This window comes from Camelina sativa, chromosome 14 (assembly GCF_000633955.1).
Source record: "Camelina sativa cultivar DH55 chromosome 14, Cs, whole genome shotgun sequence".
Classification (NCBI taxonomy): domain Eukaryota; kingdom Viridiplantae; phylum Streptophyta; class Magnoliopsida; order Brassicales; family Brassicaceae; genus Camelina; species Camelina sativa.
In genome coordinates, this window is record NC_025698.1 from 16,609,829 (window position 1) to 16,636,318 (window position 26,490).

General features: G+C 34.7%; 6 protein-coding genes, 1 long non-coding RNA gene and 1 other non-coding gene across 9 annotated transcripts; 4 read left to right on the plus strand and 4 right to left on the minus strand.

Annotated features, from left to right (window-relative positions):
- LOC104741717 (thioredoxin O2, mitochondrial) lies at window positions 739-2,542 on the minus strand. Its single transcript, XM_010462621.2, has 7 exons — window positions 2,353-2,542; window positions 2,143-2,251; window positions 1,844-1,909; window positions 1,683-1,733; window positions 1,500-1,579; window positions 1,088-1,132; window positions 739-977 (listed from the first exon to the last, which is right to left on the minus strand). The coding sequence occupies exons 1-7, from the start codon at window positions 2,380-2,382 to the stop codon at window positions 879-881; spliced, it is 480 nt and encodes a 159-aa protein (XP_010460923.1). The 5' UTR covers window positions 2,383-2,542; the 3' UTR covers window positions 739-878.
- On the plus strand, window positions 2,717-4,837 carry LOC104741718 (protein OSB4, chloroplastic-like). Its single transcript, XM_010462622.2, has 6 exons — window positions 2,717-3,140; window positions 3,547-3,818; window positions 3,912-4,015; window positions 4,112-4,247; window positions 4,385-4,452; window positions 4,546-4,837. The coding sequence occupies exons 1-6, from the start codon at window positions 2,800-2,802 to the stop codon at window positions 4,654-4,656; spliced, it is 1,032 nt and encodes a 343-aa protein (XP_010460924.1). The 5' UTR covers window positions 2,717-2,799; the 3' UTR covers window positions 4,657-4,837.
- Window positions 6,570-6,653, minus strand: TRNAL-CAA. The gene has a single exon. It is a non-coding gene; the product is annotated as a tRNA-Leu (tRNA).
- LOC104741720 (protein SUPPRESSOR OF FRI 4) lies at window positions 6,802-10,295 on the plus strand. Of its 2 annotated transcripts, XM_010462624.2 has the most exons (7): window positions 6,803-7,177; window positions 7,773-7,873; window positions 8,109-8,232; window positions 8,656-9,062; window positions 9,151-9,293; window positions 9,396-9,449; window positions 9,981-10,295. In XM_010462624.2, the coding sequence occupies exons 1-7, from the start codon at window positions 6,984-6,986 to the stop codon at window positions 10,050-10,052; spliced, it is 1,095 nt and encodes a 364-aa protein (XP_010460926.1). In that variant the 5' UTR covers window positions 6,803-6,983; the 3' UTR covers window positions 10,053-10,295. The 2 variants fall into 2 exon arrangements, with proteins under 2 accessions (XP_010460925.1, XP_010460926.1); XM_010462623.2 differs by having other exon boundaries at window positions 6,802-7,177; window positions 9,396-10,066.
- LOC104741721 (GTP-binding protein ERG) lies at window positions 10,628-13,056 on the plus strand. Its single transcript, XM_010462625.2, has 7 exons — window positions 10,628-11,221; window positions 11,392-11,481; window positions 11,607-11,752; window positions 12,065-12,223; window positions 12,327-12,501; window positions 12,598-12,737; window positions 12,839-13,056. Exons 1-7 carry the CDS (start codon window positions 10,709-10,711, stop codon window positions 12,921-12,923), a joined length of 1,308 nt encoding a protein of 435 aa, XP_010460927.1. The 5' UTR covers window positions 10,628-10,708; the 3' UTR covers window positions 12,924-13,056.
- On the minus strand, window positions 13,120-14,709 carry LOC104741722 (protein UNUSUAL FLORAL ORGANS-like). The gene has a single exon (XM_010462627.1). The coding sequence runs from the start codon at window positions 14,492-14,494 to the stop codon at window positions 13,163-13,165; it is 1,332 nt and encodes a 443-aa protein (XP_010460929.1). The 5' UTR covers window positions 14,495-14,709; the 3' UTR covers window positions 13,120-13,162.
- On the minus strand, window positions 19,274-20,549 carry LOC104741723. Its single transcript, XR_760360.2, has 3 exons — window positions 20,344-20,549; window positions 19,877-20,020; window positions 19,274-19,650 (listed from the first exon to the last, which is right to left on the minus strand). It is a non-coding gene; the product is annotated as an uncharacterized LOC104741723 (long non-coding RNA).
- On the plus strand, window positions 21,830-22,535 carry LOC104743680 (putative F-box protein At5g42430). Its single transcript, XM_010464732.1, has 2 exons — window positions 21,830-22,350; window positions 22,403-22,535. Exons 1-2 carry the CDS (start codon window positions 21,830-21,832, stop codon window positions 22,533-22,535), a joined length of 654 nt encoding a protein of 217 aa, XP_010463034.1.

The window sequence follows — 26,490 nt, forward strand, 5'->3', positions numbered from 1 at the left end:
TTATATATCTAAATTTTATGAAAATTTTAAGTTGTTTCAAATTATTCAAAAGAATTCTCAAAATTTGGAGGAATCATTACTTGTGAATTTCTTTAACAAAAACAAAAAGGTATACAATTCGATTGTGCAATGTTTTACAAACTTTGTCAAAAAAATCAACAAAATTACAATAATGATCTGATGACTTATAAAACTTCTAGTTACAATCAACAATTCAGTATTGAATATCAATGTATAGAATTTGTTTATGCTTATTTGAGGTACGATCCAGTGGTAGTGTACAAAGAGCAGAAGGACAAGAAATAAAAGGATAGAAATAAAAGAGTTGTGTATAATAATAACAAGTTCGTTCTCATTCATTAATGATTGTTAAAGTCTCTGAATGGAGTTGTAAAAACAGATTGTACTATACCGGTCAAATCCGGTCCTACTCATTCTCATCCAACTCCCTTTGTATTTGTTTCTTCTTCTCTTCTTTATCACTCACATACTGATTTTCACAACTGTCCTGTCATTTTCTCGGTTTGATTTAGCCAAATTTAAGATGTCCAGGTTTATTATAATGTATTTCTGGACGAGGGAAACCACATGAATCTTCTTCTTAAGAACCAGCCCGACTCTGTTTCATTTCATCCATTGGCCCAGGAAGGAAACGCATGTCCATATCACATTCTTTTAAGTAACAACACTTTTAGTATGAAGAAGAGTCCAAATAAAAACAACTTGTACACCCATATGTTTAACAGAAACCAAACTTAGCCACCCTTATGAATTGCAGGAAGACGAGAATGAAAGAATCTATCACGTAAAAAGCAAACGAGCAAAATAATCACAACTTCAAAGCAATGTGTAGTGTACAAAAAGTTCAAGAGTCTCTCTCACTTGTAGAGTTTTTCCATGACATTCCTCAGCTTCATCACATCCACACCTACAATCTCTGCTTTCTTCACGCCGCCTTTGAAGAACTGTAGTGTTGGCTGCATTCAACATAATGCTCCATTAGATGGGCATATATAGATGCAGAACTAGTTCATGCTTGATCTTAGAATGTAAAGTAATCTTTAAAAGGAACAGAGGATGATGTTACCACAGCAGAGACATTTTGCTTCCCAATAGCATTTGTAAGACCGCCCTACAAAGATGCAAGGAAAGATATCTTGGTAAATGGAGCTTACAGTGATATTCATAAGAAGATAGCTTATTTCTGCGTGACTCAACAACAAAATTTCTCTACTACGCGACTTGACTTATGTCGTTTTTAAGAATGTGACATCAGTAACCAGTAGTTATAGCAAGCAGAGTGTAGCAATTTATCTCAGACTTTCCATTAGTTGAGATATTCATTTGGTTCTACATATCGACAATTTAAAAGGCTTTAGATAGCAGAAACTTGTAAAGCCTTTGACTATAAACAATGGTGGCTTTGGTCGCATGATGATACTCAATATAGACTTACAAAAGCCATTCTAGTGAACATAGATATTTAAATGCAACCATACCTCGTCAATGTCGACCTTATACGTTGTTACATCAGGATACTTATTACTGAGCTCCAATATTACAGGAGCGAGAAGCCTGCCTATAGTCAAACCACTAATACAAAAATTAATACCACCACTCCGTCTGTAAGATGTTAAATGCAGAACAAAAACTTGCTTTCAGGAAGGAAACTAAAAGCTTACAAGGTCCACACCAAGCAGCAGTGAAATAGAAAACTGATGGCAAAGATCCATCTGAACAATGTATACATCAAAAGAGAAGATAAAGCAACTAAATCATACTAAACCACTCGTATAGTTCTGAAGTAGATAACAAAGAAGAAACACAGGAAAATTTAATTTACCTCGAGCTTTGCTCAATGCACTGTTGAACTCCGCCTCCGATTTCAAAACTACAAAGCTGGATCTATCTAACATTTTCAAGTAGCAAGGATCAACAAAATCTCACACAAATAGAAAGGTATACTCATTACAAACAACATGATTAGCAGACTCAAGCTAAACACATTTTTTCTTTTACCAATTCAATCTCATTTCTCAGCAAATAAAACAATCACTTAGACCAATACCATCGATGCTCAACACTACACCAAATTCATGTATCTCTATACAAGAATAACCACAGAACCAAATTAAAATTTACCTTTTGCGGCAAAGCAAAAGCTACTTCGATCAGGAAGAGGAGTGTTTAAGAAGTTGAACTCAGTCGAAACGTAGATAGCGGAAGCAGCTAAGAAATAGTTTCTCCCAATCTGCAAAAAAAAAAAAAAAAACAAACGAGGTTTGGGAATAGAATCAGAGATGGTCTCGATATAAAGATGTCCTTAAGACAAAGAGAAGTTGGAAAAAGAACCTGATGAAAATTAGACCATTGACTCTTCATCGTATGAACACACAACGAAGCTTCCGATTTCAAAGATCCCTCCTTTTTCGTCGATTTAGGGTTTCTTGAATTTTCCGATTTGTAAAGGTTTCTTCTTTTTTTTCCCTTCCACCAGCGTTCTCTCTCTCCCGCCGCGCACGGCGAAGTTGCGAAACTAAACAAATAAATAAATTACAAAATAACCCATACAAAAACCACAATTTCTAAATTAGCCCCGTCAAAACATAATACAAAGATATGACATCATTTTATAACTAACCGACGTCGTTTTGATTTTATTTGCCCGCGAAACGACTTTGTGAAGAAACGACACCGGTTTACGACGAAACCCGAAGAGTCTAAAAAAAGGCGAAGTCTTTGTCTTTGTCTTTGTCGTCAAACCCCATAAACCCTAGAACTTGAATCTTCTCCCCCGAAATGCAGTTTTTTGCGAGGTCACTATCGAAATCGATAAGACCTTCGTTGATATCAACTGCTACTAGACAATCGTGGGCTCTTTCTCAGCGATGTCATTCAACTTTTTCTGCGGGAAGTAGTAGCCGTACTCGCGGAGCTGAGAAATCGTCGGAGGAGTGGCCGAGACCGGCGGAGGTACCTTACCAACCCAAAATCGCGAATTCTATTGATTTGATTGGGTACGTTCACCAGCCAGTTCAGTGCGACTCTACAACTGATGGAAAGTTCTGGGCTGGAACAGTCATTTCCCATGAACCTTCTTCTGATTCCAAATCCGAGTCTGATTCATCTACTAATTTCTGGTTAGTCCTTTTTTTAAAAAAATTGTTTCTTTTTTTTGGTGTTTGAGAGTTTTTTTGCATGTTGGGTCTCAGAATTGAGTTAAAAGTTTAAGACTTTAAGCCATGATTTTGAATTTGGTGGGTTATGATTCTCAACTGTGTTGAATGTTATTGTAAAGTTTAAGACTTTAAGCCAAGATTTTGAATTGCAGTTTGAATTGTAGATTGGGGTTTTGTAAAGTTTAAGACTTTAAGCCATGATTCGTGTCAATCTTTTGCCTAAGCATTTCTACATGTCTGCTTAAAAAACGAGATTTGCTGGATTTTAGGTTGTTATGAAGTTGAAATTGCAATGCTATTTGTTAGGATTATGTATTTGGTATATTGTATTGATACGACATTTTGTTGGATTCTGTGAACCATTCAGGATTCCGCTACTGTTTGAAGGGGATTTAGCTCATATGGCTAACTCTTATTTGAAGAAAAACGATCGGGTTCATATTACAGGACAGATTTTAGGAGATGTGATTCAATCTGGAGCCAATTCTAAGCAAGCGTATGTTCAGATGTTTAAAAGCTTTCATGGTAGCTTTTCACATCAAGTAATGGTTCGTGATCTCCACTACATTGAAGGTTCTAAACCTTTACCAAAAGCTTTGCCAACGTTGGAGCAAAATGAAGGTGTGCTTAAGCATTCTGGTAAGCTTCTTTTACTGATATCTCCTAACGGGTTTGGGTATCTAAAACCTATGATGGCTCTAACCATGAATATTTGGTCTTTCTTGTTCTTAGCTAGCGTTAAAAAGGTAAGAGAATTTGGAAGTAATCGTTGGACTGATCTTGTTGATTATCCGAATGAATGGTTTGATTACCGGGAAAGCAAAGAGAATGGATCGGTAATTGAACTTGTCCTAGTGGTTCTATTTGTTACAATTCCGTGATCCATTTGTCAAAAAAGTTTCCTTTATTTCTTGATATCTCTCTGTCTACAGGTACATCCTAAACACCCTGATTTCAAGAAGAGAGACGGGAGTGAAGCGCTTTGGCTTAACCAAGCTCCCAAAGATATTTTGTCCGAGCTCAAAGATGTGAAGTTTGATATTCCAAATTACTTGAAACAACCAAAGGGTAAGGAAACAGTTTTCTTACCATTGAATCTCAAATACTCTCTGAATTGGAATGACAGCTAAACTTCTTTGTCTCTGACTCAGAAGATGCAATATCGAATTTTGTTTAACAATCTTGCTTCTGTAAAACATGTGAAGCCGGAGAGGAATCATGGAAGGACTTGGTGGGAAACATGAGTAATTGGTGGGACAATAGATTGAACAAGGTAAACAAAAAAAAAACTTTACCTCTTTAATCAAATCCTTTCTACATCTACTATAATAACATACCAATCATTCAAAAACTCAAATCCATGTAGAGAAACCCAAAATCGCCGGATTTCAAGCACAAAGAAACCGGTGTAGGTCTCTGGCTGAATGATTCTCCGAGCTGGGTGTTAGAAAGACTGCCTCCTCCAAAGAGCAAATGAAGAGACTGCATCTACGGAGAACTAGAGATGTTTTGACCAATGTTCATGTTGCGTCGCTCTAATATTTTTTTTGCCTTCTATGGATAGTTGAAATGTTGGTCATAGACGTTTTATCTTATGTGCATATATTAGAACATAGAGATTCTATCTTCAAGCAGAAAGAAACAGAGATGTTCTAGTTCTCTTCGGCTCATTTACTTAATTAAGTTATGGGCTTAGTCCAATTCGATTCCTTAAAAGACTAGCTTAATATTTATAATTGAATAGGGTTTATGCTTAGTGAAACAAGAAACTTTATAAAAGAACTATAAGACGTCGCAGTAAAACGACAAAGATCAACAGGAACGATTCGATGGGGAAAGTAACCTTACTTCATACGTTTGACATGTGGGATGTGGAAGATGCTGAGAAATATATAATGGTCGAAGATACGTTACTCATTAGAGGCAATATTCATACGGGTGAGATTATTTTTTGTACCTTACGAATGCGATGTAGGATACGGTATAACTTATGTTGTCTATTACGATCTCAAGAAGACTAAGCTTAGGTTTAGAAATGTTGCATTTGATTTAGGAACTCTCTGCTATGCTCTGTAATGAGAGTGCTATGCTCTTGTAAGGATATGAGAAACGTGAGGGCCAATTTTGCCTTTTACGGATATGAGAAACGTGGTAGTACTTATGTGTATAAATTGGAACAAAGAGTCTAGACCAGAGACATATGCATGGTGAAATTTTATTTTATTAATTACTGTCTTACAATTTGATGTTATAAAGATATTAGAAGTAAAGTCTCAAGAGTCCAACACTGATTCATGACTTCAAGTCTTTTATTCTTCATCTCTTCTATGCCTGCGCTTCCACCATGCATACAATGTAGAAACCATCCATTAACCTTTGTTTTTACAATATTTTAGGTCTTTCCAATTTTTTTTCTTAAGTTTGATACAAAGGGTTAACATTTCTTCAATAGTTACAGAAAATGGTAATAACTCATTAAAAATACTGTTTCTTTGACATTTTCTCAAAACTGTTAACTAAACTATTGTTTTCCTCTTGCTTATTGAAAAAAAAAAATATATACATACCTCAACGAAGTTTGTGACATCTACGGAAGCAATTCTGAAGGCATTTGATCGGAAGTGCACCGGTGGTGGCACATTCTTGAATACAATTTTCACGGCATTGAGCCAACGTCTCTCCATTGACAATATTCATTGCCATTACCATTACCACTGTCATCACAAACACAATTACAATAATCGAATTGCAATTTGCACCCATATCTTTTGCTTTTTTTGCTGCCTGTTTTTTTTTTTTTTTTTCCTTTGGTACTTTAATGAATAGTTTTTAGCTATCCTCTATTTATAATCCTTTCTGAAACTGTTACCTCTTCTCAGTATATTTTTCTTTGTCGCAGAATCTTTTTTTGGTCAAAGTTTCTCTATATCTAATTTTTGTTAATAACAACAAATCAGGGAAAAAGGAAAATGAATCTTTTCTTTGTGGCAGAATCTTTTCTTGGTCAAAGTTTCTTTTATTCTTATTTCTGTTAATACAAATTCATTTTGTACATTGTTTCTTTCTCTTTAGAGGAATTTTTTGTTATATGATTTTAATGGATTTGGAAATCCAAACAAAATCATTTGTTATTGAATCATTAATTTTAAAATACTTATCAAAATTATGTGTTATTGGTTTTCTGATTTACAAAAATTTTTTAAAATCTCATATTATTCATTTAATGATATATTTTTGAATTTCAAAATCTAAATCACGTTTTAAATGTTTTTTTTATATCATAAATAGATTTGAATGAGTAAAATAAAAGAATACAATCCAACAACAGCCCCTTAGTCAATGTGAGACTTTGGGAAAAAAAAAAAATGAAAACATATCGAAAATGATTATTGTCAGAAGTGGGGTTTGAACCCACGCCCTCTTACGAGGACCAGAACTTGAGTCTGGCGCCTTAGACCACTCGGCCATCCTGACTTTCTTGTGGTTCTTCATAAATAAAAATAAATAACATCTTATGAAAATTATGTAATCAAGCAAAACGTGTGGGGCTTTAACGAAATATTTCAGAAGAACGTTCCTTTTCTTATAAATACAAAAGAGTAAACCTTAAAGATAAAAAAATAAAACAGAGAAGATCGCAGAAGAAAGAAATCGAGAAAACAAAAACGCTTGAGGTGCCAATAGAAACCCTAGCGAGCGGAGGAGGGACGAACGAGACTTTGAGAGACGGGAGCTTTCGATTTCGATTAGATTTGAGATCATCAATCCCGTGAAATCAAAAATACATAGGAGAAAGGTTTAGTGATGGGTAAGAAGAAGAAGAGAGCGACGGAGAAGGTGTGGTGTTATTCCTGCGATAGAGAGTTTGATGATGAGAAGATTGTGGTGCAGCATCAGAAAGCTAAGCACTTTAAGTGCCATGTCTGTCATAAGAAGCTTTCTACAGCTAGTGGCATGGTGATTCATGTCCTTCAGGTTCATAAAGAGAATGTTTCAAAGTATGTGCCTTTTTTTTGGTTTTTACCCTTTCCCCTTATGGCTCCTTTTTGTGTATTGGGTTGATTTGGATATTAGGGTTGATGCCTCTATGATCTTGTTCGGTATGATCATCTTTTGGTTAATGGTAAATGTCCTAATTGACTGCTCCTTTGTGGTTTGAATCGGTTGAATGTGGATGTTTTTTGGGAAATTAGTGAATTTGAATCTTTTTTGGATTAGGTCTTGAAGGGGTTTGGTTAATTTCATACGTATCTGCTGGTCATAAACCCTGATTTCTGTGTAGGAAAGGAACAATCTTTTGCTTGATAGGTTGTCTAGGCATAACTGAAGGGGGTATTGTAGTAGCTTTTAATGTGTTTGCATGTTGAATTTGGAATTTGATTTGTTTTTTTCCCCTTTGGTTCGTTTAGTTGAATTTTGAGACCTCGGTATTATCAACTCAGTTCTTGTAAATGTTGTTTTTCATCTGATTTGGTTAGGGAACCCTTTCAGTTCCATACCTTGTGTTTGCAGAGATGCACTATTATATAGGTCCCTCTTTGTTTGATTCCATGACACAACTAACTTTGATATCTTTTACATTTTTCACACCAGGGTTCCTAATGCTAAAACCGGTCGAGATTCAACCGATATTGAAATATATGGAATGCAAGGAATTCCACCCGATGTCTTGGCTGCTCATTACGGGGAAGAAGGTAAGGAGCTGAGATGATTGTTTACATTATTGGCCATCGATTTAGAGAAGTAATGTAAGTAGTATGTCTGTCACTTCGCCAAGTGCTATGGGTTCATTGCATCTAATGGTCATAAACTCGTTCTTATTTTGATGCGGCTTTTTGTCTTTTTAAAGTTATTAAATTTTTTTTGTTGTGCTGGTTTGTTTCATATGGACATATGGTACCTTTTGAACTGAACTCATGTTTTCTGCAGAGGAAGAGCCTCCAGCAAAAGCTGCAAAAGTCGAAATTCCTTCTACGCCTCTTGGTGGTGTAGTTCCTAGACCATATGGAATGGGATATCCGCCTCAACAAATGCCTGGCGTTGTGCGACCAATGTATGTACTTTTAACGCTATTCTCTCTCTATCGCTGTTACTTGTTGAGTTTGCAGATGCTGTCTTTGTTTGGTTCTCTTGCTCCTTTTGGTTTCCTGGTCCTAAAATTTGTTGCACCCAAAATGATGCGAAAGGTTATTGGTTTCTTTAGCTTCTTCCTGTCCTAGACCTTTTATAAGTTTGTTCCTCTATATAAGACCACTATAACACCTGTAGTATACATTTTTCGAAGTAGATCTTTATTTAAGATTGCACTCAACCAAATATGACCCATAAGGTTCTTACTTTCCGTAACTTGTTCTCGGGATTTTCCAAGATAGAACAATCATTCTTTCCTTCCTCTTCAAGACCACAATAACACCTGTATCTAAGATATTGTAATATCTATAGCTACTGACCATGATATATAATTTCGTGTCAGCAGGTATTATCCCGGTGCTACTATGCGTCCTCCTGGACCTGTATGGCCTATGCCGCCTCCTCGCCCACAACAATGGTATCCGCAAAATCCAGCGGTTTCTGTACCTCCAGCTGCTCATTTAGGGTATCGACCACAACCACTTTTTCCTGTTCAAAATATGGAGATGACGCTGCCAACCTCAGCTCCTGTAGTACAACCTTCACCAATGACTGGAGTTACACCTCCTGGGATTCCTTCATCATCACCTGCAATGCCGGTTCCTCAACCTCTGTTCCCTGTTGTGAATAACAGCATTCCTTCTCAAGCTTCACCATTTTCTACTCCTCTGCCTGTTGGTGGGGCTCAGCAACCGTCTCATGCAGATGCTTTAGGATCAGTAAATGCTTATCCGCCTAACAATTCTATCCCAGGTTCAATCTTAAGTTCTTAGAGTCATTGGCTTACATTTGGTTTAGTCAAAACACCAGCTAATATCTTTATCATGTTGTGTTGCAATAGGTGGGACTAATTCTCATTCTTATGCCTCTGGTCCAAACACCAGTGGTCCTTCAATTGGTCCACCTCCAGTAATTGCAAATAAAGCTCCTAGCAATCAGCCTAATGAGGTCTATCTTGTATGGGATGATGAAGCGATGTCTATGGTTAGTTTATTTCTTTACATCATGTTGGAATGGTATGAATTGGGAAATTGCGAGTAATGAACCGTTTGTTTTTAATCTGACGCAATGTGTCTGTATCTTCAGGAGGAAAGAAGAATGTCCTTACCGAAATACAAAGTGCACGATGAAACCAGCCAGGTAAGTTCTGATTTGCCCTTTTTAAAGTTAAGAAGAGTTTGCTTTTGCACGTCTAACCCAATCGGTAGGCTTTATTTATGCTTCTCCATTCCAGATTCTATTGTTTCTGTGCTAAGAGGTACCACCATATCATTCAGTGTATAATTTTATTCCCTTAGAATATGATAAGAAGTACTTAGGAAAGAACTTAAGCATTTAGAATCATTAATGTTCAGAAGGTATCATTAGTAGCTTCCAATAGTACTAGCAATAGGTAGTAAAGAAAATCACCTGTATCTGTTTGTTTTTCATTATGTATCTCCTGTCTTTTGTATTGTATAAAAAATGTGGTGATTGGTTCCACAAGATCATACTCTACAGGTTTGGTTTCAAACCCAGGTCAGCTCTTTTTATATTCTTAACTTTGCAAAGCTTGGTACCTTTGCACAATCACGACCTTGGGAGACCATAAAGAAAAAAACTTGTTTTAAGTCTTTCATAATAAAGCATCCAACTTTTTTAACTCAGAACCAAGTTTGGTAATTGTTGCAGATGAACTCGATAAATGCAGCCATAGACAGACGAATCTCAGAGAGTAGGCTTGCTGGGCGGATGGCGTTTTAGATTTCAGCACCAAACAAAACCAAACCTGTGGCGAAGATAAAAGGCGATAAGGATGGGGCTTTGTTACTACAACTCTTCTCACTCACTTTTGTTCAGATTTTCAGAAGCTGAATTTATGATCTGACTTAAAGCTGTTACTTTCTGTTGTATTCTTTTAGCTAAGGTGAGTTAGTTTACCATTGCATTGTTTTAGGGATCACAGAGATGTTTCTCTCCAAGAGTTTGAGTCTTTCTTTCTTTTTATGTCCTTGGGAGACTTCAAGAACCTTGGTCTCTTTTTGTTCTTATATAATACAGATTCACCAAAAGTGTTTGCATCGTATTTTTAGATACTTAAAATGGAAGTTCAATAATTCATTCCATTAACGGTATATGCAAGCCTCTGTAACACACGATTAAAATGGAAGTCTGTTTTACAAACAGACACATGAAACCTCAAAATAGGGAATACCTCAAAATTTATCGAATACCAACGTTAGGGGTGAAAAATGGGATTTCTCAAAAATGAAGGGGTCTATCTGTAAATATTTAGTTACTTTCTTACACCATTTTCATTTTCCCCAAAACATCAAAACCTCTAAAACCCTCGAAGCCTCTCTCTCTTCAAATCTGTATACTTGTTCGAGATCGCTGCTTGCTTCGCCATTGTTGGAAAAATGAAAGCTTTTAGATCTCTTCGACTACTAATTTCCATCTCACGAGCAACGACGACAGCACCTTGTAAGCCCCACCAGACTCAGAACTTTCTCCGCCGGCTTTACTCAGCGCAGCCGAATCTTGACGAACCCACTTCCGTCAACGAAGACGGATCAAGCAGCGACTCTGTTTTCGATAGCAGCCAATACCCAATCGAAGATTCACCTGGAGACTCAGTGAAAAAGCCCAAGCAAGCTACTTGGGATAAAGGGTACAGGGAAAGAGTCAACAAAGCCTTCTTTCAAAACTTGGCCGAGAAAGGTAAAGTGAAAGTTGCAGAAGAAGAAGATGATGATGATGAGGATAGTATTGATAGTTCGAGGATTCTCGCCAAGGCTCTCTTAGAGGCTGCGTTGGAGTCACCTGATGAAGAGCTTGGTGAAGGTGAGGTTAGAGAAGAAGATCAGAAGTCGCTTAATGTCGGCATCATCGGTCCACCAAACGCAGGGAAATCGTCGCTTACTAATTTCATGGTTAGATATTTCTGCTCGGATCTTTTGTGAAATCGATTGAGACATCATGTTATATGTTTTGTTTTACATTCTGGATCCTAAAGTTGAGGTTTTTAAAGTTGGTTGTATCTTTCTACTGCCCCTCTTGTTGAGAATCTTGCTTACTGTTGTTTCGTTATGTCTAAGTGTAGGTTGGAACAAAGGTTGCGGCTTCTTCAAGGAAGACTAACACAACGACTCATGAAGTGTTAGGAGTATTGACAAAAGGGGATACACAAGTCGTAAGTTTTCTCTTATGTATCTGTTGTTTATGTACACTACTCGTTATGGTTAAGTTTGGAGATTAACATATTATTTTCTGCAACCATTTGTTGATTGAAATTGTTTAAATTTGTGAACCTTGCAGTGTTTCTTTGATACTCCTGGTCTGATGCTTAAGAAAAGCGGATATGGTTACAAAGACATCAAGGCTCGTGTGCAAAATGCTTGGACTTCTGTTGACCTGTTTGATGTCCTCATTGTTATGTTTGATGTCCATAGGCATCTCATGAGGTTAGTCATTTACTCGTTTCTATACTTAATTAGCTTCGTATAAGTTATATTTCGTAACGGAGAGTAGTATAGTTATGAGCATCATCAAGTGGGGTATCTTATGGTGGACTTATTGTTACTAGCTTCTCTGTTTCGATATCTTGTTCATCATCCATAAGCTTGAGAACCATAAACCGATGGAAACATGCATCTATTTCTTTCGTTAGAAAATGGACTCATGACTGTAATTTTGCATTACTGGGAAGTAGAAATAGAGTTCTCTCAGACTTATTTCGCAGTTTGTGAATTCTGTTTTTTGTTTGATGTATATAGTCCCGATTCAAGAGTTGTACGTTTGATCAAATTCATGGGCGAAGAAGAAAATCCGAAACAAAAGCGCATTTTATGTATGAATAAAGTTGATTTGGTTGAGAAGAAGAAAGATCTATTAAAGGTTGCTGAGGAGTTCCAAGAGCTTCCGGCATATGAAAGGTAAATATATATTCCTGACTTAGTTTTAAAACAATGAATGGGAAAGTCTAATGAATTGACTGAAAACAAATGTGCTTTTTTTGTTTTCTGTTTGGTGTTCTAGGTACTTCATGATATCCGGACTTAAGGGATCTGGAGTTAAAGATCTTACCCAATATCTAATGGATCAGGCAGTTAAAAAACCATGGGAAGAAGATGCTTTCACCATGAGTGAAGAAGTCTTGAAGAACATTTCTCTTGAAGTTGTTAGGGAGAGATTACTAGACCATGTTCATCAGGTAATAATAATACAACCTCGACTAGTATAATCTTCTGTATCGGTCTTCGTCTATTCCAAGATGACTAATTACAGAATTGATTGAAACAAATTGTAGGAAATCCCATATGGCGTGGAGCATCGTCTAGTGGATTGGAAAGAGCTGCGTGATGGGTCTCTCAGAATTGAACAGCATCTCATCACTCCTAAACTTAGCCAACGCAAGATTCTTGTAGGCAAGGGCGGTTCAAAGATTGGGTAAGAGCATACAAGATCTCAGGATTAGTTCATAAATTCATTATTTTGGTTAATCGATGACTCAGAGGATGATATTTTTGCGATGATGTTAAATCTTGCAGGAGGATAGGAATAGAAGCCAATGAAGAGCTCAGGAGAATAATGAACCGCAAAGTTCATCTCATTCTCCAGGTAAAGCTCAAGTGAAACCATTCCTCCAAGACATGTTTTTGAGTTTGATGGATTTAGGATTGGTTTGTACGCAATCAGATATCTGTCTGTATATGGTGTTGTCAAAGATCAAACATTTGACATTAGAAATATAAACTTACTACAAACAGACAGCAATAAGATAAAAGCAACAGAGTTTTGAGAAAACAACAAGCAGTCTTAACGCCAGAAGTGGTAATGACACGTAGTCTCTTATAACTAAAAACTAGAAAGTCCTAACAGACTCCGGGATACGGAAGTGTTAACTGATCAAGAAGACTAACCACCGGTGTAGTAAGTACCGGGTCATAAGCTAAACCCTGCAACACCTCTCCGTCTGAGCCGCCTGAACCACTGCTACCACCGCCGGTGTAAGGACACGGAGGGACCCACAACCAGCTTTTTCTCACCATATCAAACAGCAGCTGCAACGAGGTTCCTTTTAAGACAATCATTACAAACTCTTGATTTCCGACACACTCGAATCCTTTTCCACCTTCTTCGGCTGCAAACTGTGTGTAGAGCGGCTGAGGCATCCGTTCGATCTCGACCCACGTGGCGTTGTCTTGCTGCAAACTCCAAAGCCTAAGGCTTTTGGGAACGTTAAGCTTGCTCTTCTCAACGGCTGCTACGAGAATAAGCTTCCCTTGGCTCTCTAACAAGCTTGGCGATCGGAGAAACCTCCTCATCGGAGCTTGAATCTTGATCCACCGGTTTCCAGTGACCTCATAGCACAAAACGCTGAAAGGGCTATAGTTCATACAGTAAAACTTGCCTTGCACGTAAACCATCTTACCAGATTCCAAGCTACAAAGCCGTGGCAAAGAAGAAGTCATTTCCCAGAGGGAGAAGAATCCGCCGGCATCAACATGGAAACTCTCCGAGGAGAGGTTTTTCACGGCGTAAGGAGATATGAGATCATCTCCGGCGACAGTAACATCAATAGAGGTCGGAGTTACTGAGAGACCTATGGAAGGGAAAAGCCTTGGCCTTGAAATTGGTGGCAACTGACTCACGGATCCAACAAGAGGGTTGCATAAGAGAATAGTTTTAAGACCAGCTCCTTCAGAGACCCAACTCACTAACCCTCCTGATGATCCTGAAGGATAAAACCCTGAAGGGATATAAGCAAAAGAGAGACGGTACCATCTGATTTCATGAGGATCAAACAAAAAGCCTTCAGCTTTATTGGAATCATCATCGTTTCTTCCGCCTCCTCCTCTTTTGTAAACGTAGCTCTTTAGGGTTTTGTGTTTGAAGAAGAGGAAACAGTTGTGTCGGAGACGAAGCAGTTGTAGATATATCTCGAGGAAAGCGTTGGAGAAGAGTAGACTGTAGAATCTCTTGCAGACGCAACGTGTCCGGAAAAACGCCGGAGGTGGAAGAAAAGCGATGATGCGGTCAAGAAGAGGAGGTGGTAACTTGCTCCAAATCCGACCGTCCATCCATTGACCGGAGCTCGAGTCTGTGGTGGTGCTCGTGGTTGTGCTACTGTTGCTGCTACTGGTGAAGGTGTAAGAGAAAGGTAAGGTCAAAGATGGGTTATTGATGAACACATTTGTATCCATTTTAATGTTTAGAGTTTGAAAAGTGAAAAGATTGGGTGACAATGGATCTGGGGTTTTGTTCGTGTTGGGAATATGTGAAAGGGGAGATTTTAATCTGTAGGGTTTTGGTAAAAGTTATGCAAAACCCATTGTAGGAAAAGAGGCAAAGATCATATGTATAGGTTTTGAAGAAAGAAGATACAAAGGAGACAAAAGTGTTTGGTCTTTCTCTGTGCTTCTTGCATGGGTTTTTGATATGTTCTTGACTTCAATAGAGTAAAGTGGCATATGATATATAACTTATATATATATATATATATATATAGAACCTTTGGTATATAAAAAACAAACAAAAAACATATATTTTGAATCTTTGATTGAGAAAAAAAAAAAGAAAATCGTGTCACACCAACAAGTACATAAATAAATATATATATTTTCTTCTATATATATACTTTTTTGCATTAGAAATAAATGTTTATATTATATTAACTCAAATTCTTTAATCTCTTATAATACTATTGTTTTTTTTTTTCTAACGTTTGTAGCCTTCTTACACACGTTTTCGGTTTGTGTGTTAACAAAATAAAAAAAAAAATATATATATATATATATAGGTAAAAAAGAAAAATTATTGGGTTCACTTTATTCATCCTCTCGTAACTAACTAATCAAAATACAACAAAACGCCATGTCATATCATATTAATAAAATATATCAAAAATAAAATGAAAAGACAAAACAAATTAAGGAAACAAATTTTGTAGATTTTTTAATAAGGAAATTATGTCGGTTTGGGTTTATAAAAGAATGGTTAGAGTGTAGATTTTACGGTTAAACAAAATTATATGTCGATTTGGGTTTACAAAAGAGTGATTAGGGTATAGATTTTATAATTAAACAAAATTATATGTCGGTTTGGATTTACAAAATAGTGGTTATGGTTTAGATTTTATAATTATAACGAAATTATATGTCGGTTTGGGTTTACAAAAGAGTGGTTAGGGTTTAGGATTTATATTTTACATTCAAACAAATTTATATGTCAGTTTGGATTTATAAAAGAGTGGTTAGGGTTTAGATTTTACAATTAAAGAAAATTAAATGTCGGTTTGAATTTATAAAAGAGTGGTTAGGGTTTAGATTTTACAATTAAACAAAATATTTCAATTTGGGTTTATAAAAGAGTGGTTAGGGTTTAAATTACACAATTAAACAAAATTATATGTCGGTTTGGGTTTATAATTAGATTTAGATATTATAATTAAAAACTATAATATAATGTTTAAAATTAATAACTTTAAAATTGAATGATATACATATTTTGGTTCTTTAATTAAAAATTTGTTTCCTTAATTAAGAGGGGATGAATAAGAGAGGTTCACAAAAAAAAATGAATATGAATAAGAGAGGGGTGAACCCAAAAATTGTCGAGTAAAAAATCAGTTGATATGTTGTGATATATACATATTGAAGGAAAAAAAGACTAAACCTGGTCAAGTGGCCAAGAGAAGAAAATAGGTTTAACTCCAATAGTCTAAACTCTAAACTTCTCAAGAAGTTTGGATATCATGATATAAATTCCAAAGTGTGTTTTATAGATAGGTACCGAATGTACTTTGTAATAATTCGAAGTTCGTACCACAGATATATCAGAGTAATTAAGTAAAGGCAAAGCAAACCTAGAACATCAACAACCGCAACCACATCTCCATCCAAAAGCCTTGTTATGAGTTACTAAGTTAAAACCAATTAGCACAGTTTGGTGATAATAATTGGCTAACAATTTGTTTGTATATGTGTGTGTGGGTAAACGTCAATACGGTGGCAGAAGAAGTGATGGTTCTTAAAGTTGAGAGCTTCTAGAGTGATCTTGTCAATTGCCAGCATCGAAATTATTAATTCGGAGACTACTCCAAATACTTTTCACACTCGATCACATCTTCATCTTCTTTTTCATTTTTGTCTCTAATTTTGTAATACACAACTTTTTTTATCTTAAACTACATGCACGCTTCTCATATTTTCATGGTGGTCAGACAAATTGTACTGGATGGAGATCAACCCAAGACAACCAGAGATTACAAGATCACACAATTGGTTTAATTAGGAATACTTTGTTTGTGAATATTTGTGATTCATTCTAAATAATTAGTTCGTTTTCTAATCTCGGAGAAGTGGAAACAAGTAATTTGGTACCTTATTTCTAATCTCTTGTTGGAGGAGAGGAGACTAGATTACCTTATTGACCCCAACAAATTTTTTTGACAATGTCTTCGGTCTAATAGTGTCCAATAATGAAACTTTCCTCGAGGATGAAGAACTGGAAAAATATAAAACATACAAAATGTTATTTCTAAACATGAGAAATAGATATGTACAATTAATTAAGATGCACATTTGTACGGTCATGCAGTATGCTCCAAACTTCATAGCAGAAATATCACTTAGTTTTTTTTTTAGTTAAGCATTTTTTTTAATGCCCTGATTTTAATGTTGTTTCAGGTTTATATGAAACAATTCATTACATATAGTGATTAATTTTTATTATAAATCGTAAACACTTTGTGACCCCGAAATCTCTAAGCCAAAGAGTCAAAGACCCTCAAGGCCTCAACTTCTTAACTAGAAATTTCCAATATTCGATAAAACTAACTTTTAAAAAAATCATAATTCAGTTCAATTGTAATATGCAAACATCAGATTGACATTACAAGACATCTTCATACTTCAACTCTTATTTTTTTGTTATTAATCATTGCTAGCTATAATCAGGTTTAGAAAGAAAGAATTTAACAATGTTTAGAAAGAAATTAAAAAAAAAAAGGAGTTTGGAGTTATTGAGATTAGGGTTAGAGAAGACATCATGACTGAAAATAAAAGAAGAAGAAAGAGAGTGAAGAGTAGAGTCAGATCAAAAGTCCAATCAGGGTTTCTTATTTAAGGCATTGTTTACCGTGAAAATAATATATAGAAGTGCGACTATCTGAAGCTGACAAGTCGCAAAAGGGTAATAATATTCTCTATTTGCAGTAACTCAAGAGGCTTCGCTTTTGTTTGTGTTTTGATGCTAAAGGAAGTCTCTGAAACCAAACAGTGTCTTGTTTTTATCAAATCATCTATCTTCCCATTTCCCAACTAGTTTTTTTTTACTTTTAATTACGCTTACAAGTCGTACCCGTAGTTAATACTAGTATCTCTGTTTTAAATAACTTATTATAGATTTATCATAAAGCATAATCATCTTTTTTTTTTTCTCCGCCCACATTAACTAATTCTAAACTTTAGTCTCCTGCCATTATTGTGTATTTACACACATGTGTTAATTGGTATGTAAGTGTATATATAATGTGATATATATAACAGTCATGGATATAAATTTCCGACCCAAAGAGGAAACTGATTTTGTAAATAGATGTCTAGGACTTATATAGAGAGGTTTATTACAATACTTGTTCCCTAGAAACTCTCTGATTTTTTTATTTAATTTTCAGTTAATTTTATATGTACTAAAGCTATTAACTTATTTAATCAAGGAACACATAAGAAACTAAAATACGGTGAGTCAATGTGATCTTACAGACTTAGAAGATAAAGATGCATGCAGACGTTCATATGTAAGTAAAGTAGATGGATGCTAATGTATTGTCTGTTCATCAAATTCTATCTAGCTCTAAAATCTATGGAAATGAGGGGGTAAAAACATTGTAGCTATCAAATTCTAGAACTCAAAAGTAAATATTAACCTTCAAGAAACCGCTACTTATGGAAAAAGTTAAAAACTTTTTCGAACTTGGTAGTTTTGGGTTGTCTTCACTCATCAAGCAAACCTTATTTTGTTTTTTCACCCTTTGACACTTATTTTAACTTTTCACCTAGATCAGTAGTAACTTAGCTGGCCCTTTCTTTTACTTTAATAGATGAAATCTAACAATGTATCAAATATAATAAATAAAAGTATATAAAGAATTTCAAGGGTAAATATTGTGGACTAGCTTTTGATGAAATTTGGAGTTAGCGTATAAAAACGAATTTTTGAAAGAAATGGTAAATACAGCATCAACCAAATCTATTTTTTGGAAACAATCTCACTTCTTCCCCTACATCTTTGAAAGTTGAAACGGTATGGCCTAATAAGTGACTCGCATGTTGAAGCGTATTCGGAAAACGTATACGTTTGTCATTTCTCCGCTAACATCCACAAACGACAAGTAGCCATCTCCGCACTTGAGTAAACTTATTTTAGTTGCGTTAACTAATTTGTTGGTTTTATTAATGTCTCGGACTAAGGTATGATATTTAGAGTTTTCTTCTATATGTATGTTACATCCAAGTCTGAAAAACCTTTCGAAATTGAAATTGGGAATGGGAATGAGAGCTACAATTTTGAAAAAATTATGGGACTTTCCCTTTATTTTTTCAAACAGCGGGAAAATGTTATACTGTAAAAACATTGTAGTAAACGGTGATTGAATATAGGAGTCTTAGGAGAGACAAGGAAACTATTAGAGAATGTCTATAGTTGGTTTACCTTGGTATACCTCTCTTGTATTGTTCGGTTAGCATAGTAGTTTAGTTTCACTTGTATTTTAGCCTTAACTAGTATCTCATTTTACACTTGAAAAAAATAACTTTTCTCGGATTCTGGATTCTGTTTCATCTCTCTCGATCTTCATGGAGAAAGCTAAGAGCTTCTCCAACGGTGAGGATATTATTTTGAGGTTTTTAAATTTTTTAAGATTATATTTTGTACTTTTTGAAAATAAGAACTTGTGAAAAGTAATTAAAATTTTGCTCCTCCAATAGTGAAGCTCTTATTGGGGTTTTTGCTGATCACAAGAAACAATATAAAAGAGAGGTTGAGAGATCAAATATTGTTTCGCCGCTGATCAAATTCCGACCAAGGGACAAATTCTCCACAGTAAACCTCTGCTTTGCCGCTTGCTGAGCAATGCTGTCATCCTTGGGGTTCTCCTCATGACGTTATTGAAGCTGATCAAATTCCGACCAGTTTTGCAGGTAATGGCTAAAATGCTCTATGAGTGCTTCCATAGCTGCAGGCTCGCCATATGTTAAGTAAGGATCGCCTGTTCTCTCTAATCTTGCAGCAATGGTTTTAAGAGATCAAGAACTGCAACCATCTCTTCTTGGTTGGATTTGAAGCCATCTCGTAAACTCTGCAAAGTGAAAAATGATCAATATAAATTTAATCTGCGATCTTAACCAGCTTCGTTCAAATACACTAAATTTATCTTAAAAAGCCACTTTGGTAATATAACTATTCCTCTTCACCATGTATCTAAAAGTGCACTAAAAACACTAAAGACAGACCAGTGTAAGTATACAGAGCAGTGACAGAGAGTGGGCGGATCCCAGTTTCGTTTATAGTTTTACGAAGCTTACCTTGATCATATCAAGTAAAATTTCCAGACCACCATATTCCCGAATTGCACCTGCTATTGCAATCTCAATCTCTGGATCTTGTGATTCTTCTCTATCTTCTTCCAATTCCTTGATCACAGGCTCCGTAGCTTCACCATCTAGCCCCTGCCAATATTTGTCAGAGCTTTTAGTAAAAACACGAAACAACTAGTTGGTGATCGGAGGGAAATCCCTGTTAGGAGCTGCATGAAGACAAGACCGATGAAAACAGACAATATATGCCTAAACTCATCTTCAATCATGGCTAATTTCATTAACAACTCTAAGTTTAATCATTCCTATGAACACATAAATAAGCTGATTTCGAAGAACCCTAATTTCCGAAATCAAAGAACCCTAATCTCTAAACCTTAACTAAACACTAATTCATACAGACAGAAATAGAAACGTACCATAATTAAGACAATTGTATAATAATAGAGACTCACCGTTTTCCATGAATCGACTCGCCGATTAGCTGCACCGCAGTCGACGTTGACACTCGGCCACGTTGGAGATGATGATAGAACTTTCGATCACCTCATATAACCATCCATCTCCTCCGATTGTCGTTCTGGTCGATCTCGCCTTGCAGAGATATAATCGGGAAAGAGAGAGAAGGAAGAAGAAAAATGAGTTGATATAATTTTTTTTTAAGTATTAAAACAACATCTCGAACAAAAAAGCTGACACATATCAATAAGAGGCACCTCTTATTTATCCGAAATTAGAACTGTCTCTTATTATTATCTGTGTTTTTGATTTATTTTTAGTCCAAATTAAACATAAGAGGCCTGCTAAATCCCCTCGTTGGAGAAGCTCTTTAATAGAAGAAACATACAAAGACACAACACAAAGTAAGAGAAAAAGTCAAATATAGGAGTAGAATGAAAAAACTGTAAAAAAAAAAATGAATCATTGGAAATTGGATTAATCAATGTTGTTGTGTTAAAGAGATCGACCAAGTATCCATCTCTGGAACATCATGAATCTTTCCTCCATTTTATATTATGTCGTGTGTCCTTCCTTCCCTGCAAGACTGAACTAAGAAAAACCTACTTTTGGTTCTTGTTTAACTTTAAATGTAACGACACGAGAGTGAGATTTTATGTACTAGGAAAGAGACTTGCTTAATTTGTGACAAATGTTATATTGTTTCGCGTAAGTCTTTATGTATCCAATAACTTCGTTGCTAATATTCTTTATTATTTTTTTTTTTCAAAAAAAAAACTTCGTTGTTAAGAAACTCGGTGCCCGCTTAACTAGGGGCGTGCGATCACCTCTAGTTCAAAGATTTAAGAAGCAAAAATTTTTTTTCTATATAAAAAAAAATTATAGGATAAAAAGATACAAAAAAATAATAATACAAGAGAAGGGGGCGCAAAAAAATAATGCAAAATAAAAAGATATAAAAATATATGTAAAATAAAAGAAATAAAAACAAAATTTGTAAAACAAAATAATATATTAAAATATGTTTTTTAAATATTTATTTTGATGAGTCAATAACTAAAAGATAATTTATTTTCTATAATTATTTCAACTAACTCTAACAATAGAAAGAAAATAAATTTTTATAATTTTGTTAATTGTTTTATATTATCAAAATGAATCCATATTTTTTAACATATAAGAGAGGTTAAAAAAAAAAAATTGACCTTTTATTCAAAAAAAATAAAAAATTTGCCCAGGGCCACTAGCCGGCACTGATTAGAAACCATTGCTTGTTCATTAAAAAAAAAGTGTAAATTAAAGTTATATAACTCGGGATGGTTAAGAAGGCCCATGCATCTTGGGCCTAAGTTAGCGCCGACCTTGAATAAGTTCCAAGATTAATTTATATCATCTCATTAGGTTAAACTTTAATCCCTAGTTTATGTCATTTTGTAGTTCATTTATTTATTTGTCTCCGTCCGAGAAGCCAATACAAACGACATGAATTCCATCCCAATCGATCTCTTTCACGAGATCTTCACGAGACTGCCTGCGAAGTCAATCGGGAAGTTTTGTTGCGTTTCGAAGCAATGGGCGTCCATACTTGACCGTCAAGATTTCACCGAATTGTTTCTGACCAGGTCCTCGACCCGTCCACGTCTCTTATTTGCTGTCCAACGAGACGGTGAGTGGCTCTTCTTCTCGTCGCCTCAAACTCAGAATCCGTATGAGAAGTCGTCTCTTGCACTAGCTGCCGATTTTCATATAAAGTTCCGTTTGGACGAAGGCCACTACAGATGTGAGTATACTTCTGGTTTGATCTATCTCTCTGGTACGAAGGGCCAAGTGATATGCAATCCTATCACAGGACAACATGCGATATTACCTAAAGCGGACAGAGAGTTGCGAAGTTTTTTAGGGTTTGATCCGATTGACAAGCAATACAAGGTATTGCTTATCAATAAAATAGGTGATGGTGAAAGGGCTTATCATATTCTGACACTAGGAAGTGGAATAATGAGGTGGAGGATGATTCAGTTGTCCCTTTACCCATTATGTTTATCATACGTGTAGAAGGATATGCATCAATGAGGTTTTGTATTACTTAGCTGGACTACCTGATGAAAGGTATAAGTACGGTAGTGTAGGTGTGGTAGTTTGCTTTAATGTTAGGTCTGAGAAATTCACGTTTATTGATGGAGAGTGATTTACCGATGAGCATAATACTATATTGGTCAACTATAAGGGTAAATTAGGTGGGATTCGTATGACATATGATAAGTCTGATGTCTTTGAGTTACGTATTTGTGTTCTAGAGGATGTCGAGAAACAAGAATGGTCTAAACGAGTCCATTTTATATCTCGGATGCGTGAGAAAGTCATTGAACCCTGGCCCTGGAATATTTACGTTGTTGGGGTGACTGCTACAGGTGAGATTGTTTTATCTGAAAAGTATACACATAAACCTAGTTAGGACTACGAAAGGAACACTCTCAAAAGTGTTGAAATCCAAGGTGTTGGAAAATACAAAGAATGGTTTAATCAACATAGAGTTTATTACGCTTTTTCAGACCATGTAGAAAATCTTAGTTTTGACGATTCAGAGCAACTCAAGTCAAGCTTCACACAGTAGGGAAGATGTAGAGAGATAAGAGACAGTGAGAGAAGAGATAGGTGAAAAAAATGGGCATGTAATGTGTGCTCTATCTATGCGTTTATGTTCTTTAATTAATCAAATCTTTTGTGAGAATTACTCACTGCATATACCTTTTTCAACTTTTCTGATTAATCATTTAAAAAAAAAATTTATTCTGTAATTTCATCTCTCTTCAGTTTTAAATTAAATATAGAAATCGCGAAATTTATATTGATGCTACCTTGTCACCATCATTGAGATCAAAAGTGTTTCTTGCCGTGTGTACGTCGGAGGGAGCCATAATTGAAGAAGCAGAGATACATTGTGGCATGCATGGTCTTATTACTTACCCCAGCCTTTGTTTCAAACTCTTCCGTAGCAAATATAGCATCTTGAACCAAATGTCCAAAATCTATTTGTTGGAAACAATCTCACTTCTCTCCACATCCTTGAAACGGTCTGGAAAGAGGCTTGCTTTAATTGTGACAAATGTTATACTCCCTCTCTATTAGAATAGACATGTTTTAAAAATTTATTTTGTATCATAAAGATTGATTTTCTGTATTTTTTTTATATTAATTACTCCTATAAAACTTTAGATTTCAAGATTCATTAAATGAGAATTTAAAATTTTAATGAACTACTATTGGTTAATAGTTATGTTATTATAAATAAAAATACATTTATAACTAAACATTAATTATTTTCTTAATCTATGTGAAAATCTTTAAAAATCATCATTTCTAATACATATGGAGTATTAAATAGTAACTTTTCATAGTTTTTCATATAATTAAGAGTTAATGCATGATTAAATAGAATAATCAATGTAATGTGATTATGTTTCCCTTCATTATATATATATATATCCCCTATACATTAATAGAAAAGTAATCTCACAAAAAAACTAAAGTGTCGCGTTCACATAGTTTCTATGTTTTTTTTAATAGATGCTCTTACTCTTACATCTCATTATTATTTACATAAATATGTCACTGACATATATAAGACAATGTTCTTTTCTATTAATTTTAAAAAATGAAAGATTTAATCAACAATTAATATCCAGAAATGTATTTAATTATCAATTTCATCATATATTTAATTATTAGAAGTAAATTATATTTCACAAATAATAATAAAATTATTCATTTATTTACCACTTTTATACATTTTTCTCATTGTATTTTTAAACTTAGGATTAGTTTAAATTAAATCGATAAATCTAAACATGTTGTTTTATCTATATAATAGCATAATGATGTAGATAATAATGTGAAACACAAAATATGTGAATTTGATTTTTAGAAACACAAAAATACATCAAAATTTTCTACATCACCTTAAAAAAAATTCCAAGTTCAAATATTTCACAAATGAAACGTATTTTACAGAAAATAAACGCATATTTGAATAAACAAAAAAAAACTTTACTTACATATTTTTTTTTACACAAACAAATCTTAAATCTCAAATAATAATAATAATCTTAAATCTCAAATAGTAATATATATATAGATATATATTTTTAAAGTACATTTGAAGAATAAACCTAGGAGTTTCTACTTATTTACAAGGTCATATGACCTGCATGTCATTAACATTTAATATTTAGTTACCAAAATTCTAAAATCAATTATAGGTAATATTTTTATAATAAAGAAATCTCTTAGCCTATCTAAAACCTTATTATGTGATTTTTCTTTCCCTTTTATTTGATTTTATATTTAAATTATTTTAAATTATTATATAATATATTTAATTAATAAAATTTGTAATTTTTCTGTATATGATGTATTATTCAAGCGATAAATAAAAACAATATGTATATGATGTCTCACATCATTTGGAAAAAACTGGATAAAGATTCAAAATCATCCTGTGAAAGATAGAGCAAAATGATTCTGAATACGAATAATTATGAAGCTTGATTTATCAGATATTCAAATTTAAATATTTTATTTGGTTTATACCGGTTTTTTATTTTAAAGAATTGCAAATTTTATAAATTTTCAATATTATAAATAATTATACCTTGTAAGAAGTTTAAATATGATAAATATTTCGATTTCTAAAAAAGATAAACTTTATAAAACATTTTAAATATTAATAATATATTTAGACTTTTACGATTTTTTTCTTGCGGCGTGTATCGAAAGTTAAAATATCACGGACAGATTTGGATAGATATTAATATAAATTTAAAATATCATTAATTATGTGTTACATGAATAAAAAATCACTTCAGTAATTTGTTAACAATATCAATATTAGAGAAATTGACATATCCAATTAAGTTGATTATATTAATATTATCTTGAAAATATTTTTTTTCTGCATTATCTTGTGAGTTAAACATAATACAATTAGATATAAGCATTAAACAAACAAATAAAATTAACAGACAAAAGTTAATTTTTTTTACCAAAAAATTTACTGGATTAATAATTTTTATCAGGTGGTATTATTGTTGAATTAAATTAACGATTTACCTATCACACCCTTAGCCACTTCAATACCAACAATAATGAAAGATGTATACTTTATTTAAACTAAACACACATCAAAATCGATTTTGATGCAAAAGAATTACTACTTCGAATAAGTGTCTTTAGTCTTTAGTCAAGTGGATTATTAAGAAAACGAAGTTTGTCTTCCCCACAGCTGCTAGTGGTGTCCGTACACAAAAACGCTCCCAGGCCCGTTCCCCTAGAAGCATGAAACATTCTATTAACCAGATCTCAACTACTCTCGAAGCTTAGGAAAAGAGCTTTATCCACTGGGTTTTTGGGCTTATGCGTTGCAAACCACCGGTCCCATGGGTATACCACCAAAACCCCCCTCTCCACCACCACTCCCAGCTGCAAGATGAGCCACCTCTGAACAAGATTTATTGCAGTAGAGGTTTGTTCTCGGTCTTTCTACCCTCTTTAATGCTCTGTCTTGTTCGAAAACTGATCTGAACCGTTTATAAACCCTTTTTAATCCTTGGAACTGTTTTAAAACTGCCCGGTAACCATTTATTCTCCTCTGCAACCCAGTGCTACAAGTTATCTGCTTACAGACCCTGTACTACAAGATTCTGTTACCGATCTGTTAGATACTGCAATCTCACATTCAATATGGAGAAAAGAATCCCCTACAGCTTGAAAGTCAAAGGTATTGAGCGAGGCTACTCCCTCTACCGAGAAAGCGAATCCGAGCTCCTGAACTAGACACCTCGGCACTAATAGCTGAAAATTTCCTCACCCTCATTGGTCGACTTACAAACCCGGCAAACCAAAGACTATACGCCATGTTTCCTTTCCTAGTCAACTGCTAGAACCTACGTGGAAAAGCTGTGGGCTCAGATCTAGGTCGAGGAATGTTCCAGTTCCGCTTTGACCTAGCATCAGATCTCCAACAGGTCCTAGACAATGGACCATACCACTTTGACCAGTGGATGATCATCCTCCAGAAATGAGAACCTATAATCTTTGAGAATTTTCCATCTCAAATCCCGTTTTGGGTGGAGATACACGGACTG

Excerpts from the sequence above, each read along its gene's own strand:
- LOC104741717 (XM_010462621.2), bottom strand. The coding sequence starts at position 2,382 with ATGAAGAGTCAATGGTCTAATTTTCATCAG. Across the intron at positions 2,252-2,352 it reads AATGGTCTAATTTTCATCAG|ATTGGGAGAAACTATTTCTT; the intron begins GTTCTTTTTCCA and ends TTTTTTTTGCAG. Across the intron at positions 1,734-1,843 it reads TGCATTGAGCAAAGCTCGAG|ATGGATCTTTGCCATCAGTT; the intron begins GTAAATTAAATT and ends TACATTGTTCAG.
- LOC104741718 (XM_010462622.2), top strand. The coding sequence starts at position 2,800 with ATGCAGTTTTTTGCGAGGTCACTATCGAAATCGATAAGACCTTCGTTG. Across the intron at positions 3,819-3,911 it reads AGGTGTGCTTAAGCATTCTG|CTAGCGTTAAAAAGGTAAGA; the intron begins GTAAGCTTCTTT and ends TCTTGTTCTTAG. Across the intron at positions 4,453-4,545 it reads GGGACAATAGATTGAACAAG|AGAAACCCAAAATCGCCGGA; the intron begins GTAAACAAAAAA and ends AAATCCATGTAG.
- LOC104741720 (XM_010462623.2), top strand. The coding sequence starts at position 6,984 with ATGGGTAAGAAGAAGAAGAGAGCGACGGAGAAGGTGTGGTGTTATTCC. Across the intron at positions 7,178-7,772 it reads CATAAAGAGAATGTTTCAAA|GGTTCCTAATGCTAAAACCG; the intron begins GTATGTGCCTTT and ends TTTTCACACCAG. Across the intron at positions 9,294-9,395 it reads ATGATGAAGCGATGTCTATG|GAGGAAAGAAGAATGTCCTT; the intron begins GTTAGTTTATTT and ends CTGTATCTTCAG.
- LOC104741721 (XM_010462625.2), top strand. The coding sequence starts at position 10,709 with ATGAAAGCTTTTAGATCTCTTCGACTACTAATTTCCATCTCACGAGCA. Across the intron at positions 11,222-11,391 it reads CGTCGCTTACTAATTTCATG|GTTGGAACAAAGGTTGCGGC; the intron begins GTTAGATATTTC and ends GTCTAAGTGTAG. Across the intron at positions 11,482-11,606 it reads CAAAAGGGGATACACAAGTC|TGTTTCTTTGATACTCCTGG; the intron begins GTAAGTTTTCTC and ends TGAACCTTGCAG.
- LOC104741722 (XM_010462627.1), bottom strand. The coding sequence starts at position 14,494 with ATGGATACAAATGTGTTCATCAATAACCCATCTTTGACCTTACCTTTC.
- LOC104743680 (XM_010464732.1), top strand. The coding sequence starts at position 21,830 with ATGAATTCCATCCCAATCGATCTCTTTCACGAGATCTTCACGAGACTG. Across the intron at positions 22,351-22,402 it reads CTAGGAAGTGGAATAATGAG|AAGGATATGCATCAATGAGG; the intron begins GTGGAGGATGAT and ends TCATACGTGTAG.